The following is an 8,452-nucleotide window of genomic DNA, read 5'->3' as shown; positions in this document are numbered from 1 at the left end:
AGGGAATGTTGATAGCAAATAAATTCTTTAATATAACACATCAGACAGTTTCAAAGGTCTAGAATCACTGCACAGGATTCTTCAAGAGAAGACTCTACATGCTAAAGTGACAGTTTTCATCCATGAATGTTTTAATTCCCCCACCCCCACTAATTAAGGAACATTATCATCCTTTAAGACAATTGTAATATGTTCAGTTTCTAATACACAAACTGGCTAACCAAGGGAGGTTGAGCGTCGTTACTAAACCAGAGCACTTCACCAGCACAGGAGCCTGCTGCGAAAGGATTCCGGCAGTACACAAGTGCAATCAGACAGCAGACCATGCTGGTCCTAGCAATAAAACCACAGCAGAGCCTTCAGAAAACGCCCTAACAGGGGAAGAGTGTAAAGAGGCACAATGTGTCTAACAAAAGGTCAGATCGGGATCGAGTTCTGATCTCACCCTTTGTCCCCAGTCTGTAGGGTTATCATCAGTCTGCTGTGCAATACTGACATCTGTTGGAGGGGGGAAGTTGCCAAAAACGTAAGTGCAGACATTGTCCATGTCTATCTCCTCCACCGGGGCCCTTTTGGTAGTAGCAATTGACAGTTCTTTACCCACAGCTCAAAGTAATAACCGTTTAGTGCAGTCCAAGTCTGCTGGAAATAGAACAGCACAAGGAAGTTACAAATGAGAGATTCTGGAAAGTGATGCCAGTTAAGAGCATGGTCCTCATTTGTACAGAAAACTCCCTTTCCAGTCAGTGATTCCAGGTGAACTCTCAACAGCACAGAATTACAAACACAAGTGTGTAGTGTTCTCCATTCCCTCCCGCATGGCCCCAATTATACCTTGGCTGCTGGCACCTGGCTATGTCCGAATCTACCTTCCTGAAAGCAGGGCCAGCACAATGCTCCAGGGACCAACTAAACACATGATCACTTCTCAACACTGATAATACAGGGACAAACGTTTTGGAGCAGGAGGTATTTTAAGGTGACAATTTCTCCAAGCTGCTACTGGTCAACCTCATCTGGTGAGCCACATTATAAACAAAATAAAAAACCGGAACAAAAAAACCTTTGGATTTCCAGTTTCTTTGCTACATTCTAACTTTTCAGGAATGTGAAATTTCAGTGGACTTTACAAAGCACGTCAGCAGAGATCACTTATGGGGAGATGTTTAATAGGCCTTGTTTTGGGGATGAGCAGGAGCAGAGAGGACTAAGGAGTCAACACTTCTCAGCCCATGTTTTAGCTGTCATTAACAGAAGGTAAGGCCCTAGGCAGCTACCATAAGCAGAAACCCAGGAGTGTCCCAAACTCTTACCAGGTGCCTACTGATTAGCTCTTAAGATATCAAGGAGGTTGATACTCGGGACCAAGTGAGCTTAAGAGTAGGAGGTGGCTGCCTTCAAGTTCAACACCAGCCTCTGCTAAAAATATACACCTACTAAAGCAGACATATTCCATTGACAAGGGCCAAGGCAACCTTCTACGTTAACAATGCTACGGAGAACGTTCTGCTCCATATGGGAGGCAGGGTGTATTGGATTGCTGGGAACTGCTGAATAAATAACCCCCCAAACATGTCAGGATCTCACTGGGCTGGAAAGGGTTAACATCACAGTTGGTAAAAAGATTCCAAATAAAAAAGGGTAACATACAGCCTTAAAATGTCTAAACTGCAAACAATGGTGGAGTTAACTGAAAAGCACGTGCCCCAGGATAGTACATGCGTACGAGGGAGAAACGTAACACTTGGATCTGTTTGTCTTACACTTCGTTAAGTGCATCTCTTGTAGTTGCAATATTTATAAAGACTATTCAGCACTTTGATAATGTCTCTTTCATCTCATCCAGCAAGTTGCTCAGCAGGGTGGGATCATTACATTTTCCGTCAACGGATACTGAATTCTCTCCCTTTAAAAAAAGAGTCAGTCAGTCAGTCCCTTCTTTAGTAAGGGCACAATTCTACTCCCAGTGGAGCCAAGGCAGGCCCTAGGTCTGTTCTTTGGGAGGGTGATAGGCAGTGGCGGATTAGCCACTGAGCCAATGGGGCCTGTGCCCAGGGGCCTTGGCCAACTGGGGTGCCCTGGTTGCTGGGGAAGCCCCCGTGCCTCGACCCCGCTCTGCGGCAGCAGCGCCAGGCGTGGGAATCCCTAGCGCCCCCAGACCCCATCGGAAGCCACGGGACAGGGAAAGCAGGGGAGGGGAGAGGAGAAGAGAGACAGGAGGAGAAAGGAGCAAAGGGGTTGCAGGGATGCAGAATGAGGGGGCCTTGGGTGGAATGGGCTGGAATGGGGGCGGAGCCGCAGGCAGAAGGGGTGGGGGCCCCCCCACTTGCTCTGGCGCAGGGCCTCAGGAAACTTTAATTCGCCTCTGGTGATAGGATGTGCCCTGCACAATGGCACTGGCCCCTGTTCGTTCAGTCACAGGACAGCACGAACAGAGGTTTGTCCATGTCAGCCCAGGCAGAGGGGGCTCACCAGGGTCACTCCCAAGCAGCTGTGCTGGCTGAATGAAGCCACCCTGAATCCCACCCTGTAAGAGTTTTATGACCTGGGAATATTTCCACCTTTGCCTTAAAACCGTAAAAAGGCTCCCAGATAAGCTAGTTTCCACCTGACTGCGCCATTGCCGAATCTTATGGAGCACTCACCTTTTTTACCAGTAGGCAGACATGATGACCTTGGATAGAACGACTGTACATTGATGCACAAGAGTCAACTCGTTCCACAACTACAGAAGAAAGCAGTCATTTTTATTTAACAAGTTTTTCTACCTTCTCCTAAAAGAGTAAATACAGCCGCAGTCTGGGACCATCCCGCTGACAGCAACCTGCCCCATGAGTTAAGGTGGTTGGATGACAATGTGCTTGTTCACATTTTTGGGTTATTTTGGCATATCAAGTTTAATGATGACGTTGACTTCACAAAACTGACCTTCTTGCAGCAAAGAGCATATTTATCCAAAAGCTGTTAATTTAGCCTAACAAACACTGGCCACCTTAAAGCCAAGCAGCTTTGGTGAAGAACTGCTGGGCACCAGGATGTGGTGAAGACATTCCACTTTAGTCTAGTCATTTAGAATTTGCAATTACTCCAAGATATAACGCTAAATTCTTCCCATTCCAATTAAATGTAGTGCTGGTGATTGACAGCACTGGAGGCTGAAGTATTCTCTCCACAGAGCCAGCAGCACTGGCTCACTGAACTGGACAAATGGTTCAGGCTTTAATTAGTTCCTTTTGGGGCAGGGACACCCGTCTACTAACACTGGGCCAAGATTCCTTCCTCTAAACTGGCTTCACCTGGACTGAGTTTGAATCAATGATCTAGAGCTTAAGAGCATCTACCTTCCCTTGGCCAAGCTCGTCCCTTGCGTAGTAATTTCAGAACAAGAAACCCTGCAGCAGGTTCTGTGTTAGGAACTCACCTGAAAAATGATGATAAAAACAAATCTTTGCTAGTAGATGTTGGAAAGAAATGCTAATTCCATCTACTTTTATAGAGCTCATGTGCAGATCCCCCGACTCCAGCAGCTTGGCGAAAGCATCACTGCAAAAACATGAAGGAGGGATCATGGTACACACTTAGGCTACAAGCCCGTGCTAAGCTCTTTCGTGACAGCACCATGTGGCTTTAATGAGTCTAATCGTGCAGCAGCTCATATACAATTACGATCTAGCAGGAGACTCCGATTTAGGAGTGGAACTGGGATCTAGCCTCCAGCTGTCTCAGGGTATCCCTATGATCTCTGAAACAGGGAGGAGGAGAAAAATACGCTGCTTATTCAGCGATCTACGTTTGCTAGCCCATCACACACCACGATTCATGCTGTGTCGGGGTAAAGGGGGATGGGAGGACATATGTTTTAAGTAAGGAGAAGGTTACATTTTCCTCAGAACAGAAAAACTACAAATAGAAGCAACCACTGGCTGGGAAAGTCAGGAACATGCTGCGCATCTGCAAAGCCGGCCCACAACCAAAGCTTCACGTGGGTGCCAATGCCGCGAGGTGCAGAGGGGATGTTAGAGCCCCCTTGGGTGGCACTTACCTATAGCAAGGCGTTGTGATCAAGTATGAAGCGCAACTGAAGTGCAATTTGAAATCTAGTTTTTCATGGGTTGAACCTTCATCATTCTGCAACAGGTGAAAGGAAAGGAGATGAAGGGAAGCCCGGAGGCAGCGAGAGAGGGTGCCTACCCCAACCTACCACACAGAGGCATGGATGAGATTTCACTGACTGACTCTCAGGTTAAGCATCCCATTAAGGCTCACGCCTGAAGGGCTAGCCGGGGACTGAGGGGTGGAGTTACTGCCACAATTAGGGAATTTGACTTTGGGCCACTCAGCGTATTAAGAGAGATGAGTTTGGATTTGTCGTCTATGCACGTAGAAGGGTTAAAGGACAGTTTAAACACAGTGAACCAGACGGATCTGACCAAGGTTTAAACTCCACGTCCTGCTGAAATAAAGATTGAACAGACTGAATTTGGCCTATCACACTGTGATTCAGTTTCACAATTTGGGAAACAGCCTGAGAAGCAAACGAACATTTCCTGTTCCCCATCCTAGGAAAGGGCAGATTTGCAACAAAGCTTATAAAAATTGAAACCACAACGATGGCTCTCTCGGAGTCGGCCGTCTACTTGGATTTGGGACTGCAGCTTTATGTTCAAATACGTCACTAATGTGACTACTTGTTGCAATTAGACTAGAAACAGCACATTTTGAAAGGCCAGAGCTTGGTACTTAAACTTCTTAGCCAGCGCCACTCTTGCTCTCAGCATTACACCCAATTACAATCCATTTTTCCAGCCCTTAGAGCTATGGAGCCTAGGTGTCAGTGTAGAACTGATCAGGGAAAGCTGAATCTCCTGCTTGCCAGTGACATTGAGACTGACCTCCCCTCCTTCCCAGGCAGATGTCTCCCTGCAGTGAGCCGCTAGCTGCAACAAGCAGCGCAACCTGAAAACTGTCACACACTGCCAGGAGTGACACTGCAGGACATGCTCGTTTTAGACTCAGGATGCTTTTTGTACATGTAAAATACTTCCCAGGTTGCACAATGGGCTGGTGTAGAAGAGGTGAAATGGTGCTTCAGAGACGCTCTAAAGCAGTGCCGTCTATCCATGTCAAGCTCCCTTACGCAGATCCAAAGGAAGGCAGGAGTAGAGTTTTTAAAGCTGCACTTACTTTCACTATAAAGGACAACGTTCCTTTTAGCTTCTGAGCCATAACAATGCTCTGAAGAGTAAACACAAACTGGGCTTCGTTAGAGATTCCTAGCGTGAAGAGAGGAGAGAGTGGAGTGAGGACATAAAAAGTGACTTGTGTCTCTTATTACGTGGCTAAGATTTTAATCATTAGCGTTCTGCAGCAGCACAGGACATAGGCACGGAGCATAACCAATGCCTGGTTCTGGACCCTGATTAAGGCTGGGATTTTCAAAGGAGCCTAAGGGGATCATGCAGCCAACACATAGAAAATCAAAAGAATATGGTCACCTAATTCCTCTGAGTCACTGAAAAGCCCAGCCTAAAACCAACTACCACCATCAGCTGATATCTGTCCAATGACCCCTCCTGGCAGGATATGTATTTCACAATGGAAATATAGTAGCTTCCACTTAATGGCAACATACTGCTGCCAGTGTTATAACGGGATTCAGATACCGGTAATGGCATGACACTTACAAGCAACTTTCTTTAAAAAAAAAAAAAAAGCATCACTAGCCAGCATGTTTGTGAGGCTGCAGCCAGGGAAAGAAGTGCTGGGATGTGTCCTCCCTGGCGGCAGCCCCATAAACCTGCCAGCAGCTGGTGCTCAGGTCCTCCCAGTGCTTCCTTCTGGGGCTGCAGCCTGGCAAACCTGCCTGCAGCTGGCACCACACAGGAGGCAAGGGGCTGCAGGCTGGGAGGGGAGGCTGTGGCAGGGCCACAGCAAGACTGCATCGCAGACACTGGAGCTGCATGGGACCTCTCCCTGCACTCTCCAGGCTGCACCCTGCTGGGAGACGGCACACAGGAAAAGAAGCACTGGGACATGCTGAGCCCCGACCTCCAGAGAATGCAGGGAGAAATATGGTGCAGCCCCCATGTGCTCACAGCATCCCTGCTCCCTATAGAAAGCCCCAGCATCTGGGCTGCAGCACCCATGCCCCCAACTACCCTACCCACAGGCAGGTTTGCAGGGCTGCACCTAGGAAAGGTATATCCCAGAGCAGCAGCTTCCTTCCCTGACTGCTGCCTTGCAAACCTGCCTTTTGCCAATCAGCGACTGCCTGATAATAGCAACCTTTTTGCTGGCAACCGGAGTTAATAGGCAGAATCTACTGTCCTATACAAGCCACTTTTACTTACATACATGTAATACTCCCGCAGTGAAAGCACTTTATAAATATTAAATATTAGAGGGATGTTCCTATTTCTCATGCTTAGCTGTTAACATGCAAGCGTATGTGGACGATTTTTTTTTTTTAACAGTATGTAACAGTTTTACTCTCTTGCCCTTCAATAGTGCTTTCCTTCCAATCACATGAAAGCACTGTAGTGTCTCTAAGCCTCAATACTCCTGTGAGGGAATTAACCCCCAATTGACCACAGGTGAAGCTGAGGCCCAATGCAGTTAAGTGTCTCAGAGCAGCCAAACCCTGTGAGCTTGTCATGTGTCTGCAATCTTTGGGGTAAGTTCAAGGTCTGGATTCAGGTGATTAGGTGACAATCTCAGCTTTCACGGTCACGGAGAAAAGCTTGAGAATGTGACCGCAGTGCAACCTAAAGGTTCAGCACCCAGAAAGCAAATAACCCCATACGATAAAAAAAATCGTAATTTTTAAGCCAAACGTCATTTCTGAGTGTTTGGGGTGGCAGCCCTGGTGACATCCCAAGTACATCAGTCTGTGGCAGAGCCAGGAAAAGAACACAGGTAGCCTGATTCCCAGTGCTATGTATTAGCTACTAGGTAGCACAGTCTCCCATTACCTGTAAGTACAGTTACTGGAGAGTGGGTACATGCCAATCAATCTGAGGGTCTACCTAGCATGCAGACTAAGCAGCACCACCAGATACAGCGGCAAAGCTACGTTCTGAACAGTAGCTTAGTTAGTTCTTCCCACATGAGGGCAGTGTGGGACTAGCCATACTGAGACCCACAGACAGAGCTGCAGACTGGCCATACCAGGGGGCAGCTGGAATGGCACAGGGATCCCATCATGTACCGATGACCCTTCTGGCCGCAGCATTTTAGCGTTGAGAGAGTCCAGGACATTTAATTCCATGCTTTTCAGGAAGCTAGTACTCTTGTTTTCGAAGATCACGGAGACAGTGACTTGACTATCATTCTGGAGGTTTCCTTGAATGTCGTATGTCTGTGAATTAAGAAATCACAGGGAAGCTTTAGAAGCTGCTTACAGTACACATTGACAGGCTTCAGACAGCAGTGGATTGAACACCATTTAGGGATTACACACATCACTACTGCTGGTCATCTTGGAGGCTTCATTTAATTACACTGCAGGACATTTAAGCAGTAGGATCTACCCAGACTTTTGTGCTGATAACTAAAGGGACAGGGATGGATCTTGCTATGGACATCTGCCTGGTAGTTTCTAGCTGCTGGAATTGGGATGGTTCTCTAGTTAAATGTTGCTTATGCAAAACCGTGGCATCAATAAGTTGATAGAGAATAAGACTGAGAATATATTATTGCCCTTATATAAATCCATGGTACGCCCACATCTTGAATACTGGGTACAGATGTGGTCTCCTCACCTCAAAAAAGATATTCTAGCACTAGAAAAGGTTCAGAAAAGGGCAACTAAAATGATTAGGGGTTTAGAGAGGGTCCCATACGAGGAAAGATTAAAGAGGCTAGGACTCTTCAGCTTGGAAAAGAGGAGACTAAGGGGGGATATGATAGAGGTATATAAAATCATGAGTGATGTTGAGAAAGTACATAAGGAAAAGTTATTTACTTATTCCCATAATACAAGAACTAGGGGTCACCAAATGAAATTAATAGGCAGCAGGTTTAAAACAAATAAAAGGAAGTTCTTCTTCACGCAGCGCACAGTCGACTTGTGGAACTCCTTACCTGAGGAAGTTGTGAAGGCTAGGACTATAACAGCGTTTAAAAGGGGACTGGATAAATTCATGGTGGTTAAGTCCATAAATGGCTATTAGCTAGGATGGGTGAGAATGGTGTCCCTAGCCTCTGTTCGTCAGAGGATGGAGATGGATGGCAGGAGAGAGATCACTTGATCACTGCCTGTTAGGTTCACTCCCTCTGGGGCACCTGGCATTGGCCACTGTCGGTAGACAGATACTGGGCTAGATGGACCTTTGGTCTGACCCGGTATGGCCGTTCTTATGTTCTTATGTTCAGTTGTCCCAGGGCGCTCTCTCAAAAGTGCTCAGAAAATGCAAGAGGGAGGGAAGTTAGAGACACACTAACAGCTGAGTTA

At 46.9% G+C, this 8,452-nt stretch overlaps 1 protein-coding gene across 3 annotated transcripts in view; it reads right to left on the bottom strand.

The window, feature by feature from the left end:
• Positions 1-180: 180 nt before the first annotated feature.
• The window catches only part of AP3D1 (adaptor related protein complex 3 subunit delta 1), a 71,687-nt gene continuing 63,415 nt past the window's right edge, over positions 181-8,452 (bottom strand). For all 3 annotated transcript variants that reach the window (XM_044999005.1, XM_044999006.1, XM_044999007.1), the window contains 6 exons: positions 7,168-7,357; positions 5,185-5,273; positions 4,043-4,128; positions 3,422-3,543; positions 2,646-2,725; positions 181-1,906 (listed from right to left, as the gene is read on the bottom strand). In XM_044999005.1, the coding sequence (XP_044854940.1) occupies positions 1,811-1,906; positions 2,646-2,725; positions 3,422-3,543; positions 4,043-4,128; positions 5,185-5,273; positions 7,168-7,357 (663 nt within the window). In that variant the 3' untranslated portion in view covers positions 181-1,810. The remainder of the gene's footprint in view (positions 1,907-2,645; positions 2,726-3,421; positions 3,544-4,042; positions 4,129-5,184; positions 5,274-7,167; positions 7,358-8,452) is intronic.

The sequence above is a fragment of the Mauremys mutica genome, chromosome 24 (assembly GCF_020497125.1).
Source record: "Mauremys mutica isolate MM-2020 ecotype Southern chromosome 24, ASM2049712v1, whole genome shotgun sequence".
NCBI classification, from domain to species: Eukaryota; Metazoa; Chordata; order Testudines; family Geoemydidae; genus Mauremys; species Mauremys mutica.
The sequence above is the reverse complement of the archived record's forward strand: the minus strand, read 5'-3'. Positions and strand labels throughout refer to the sequence as shown.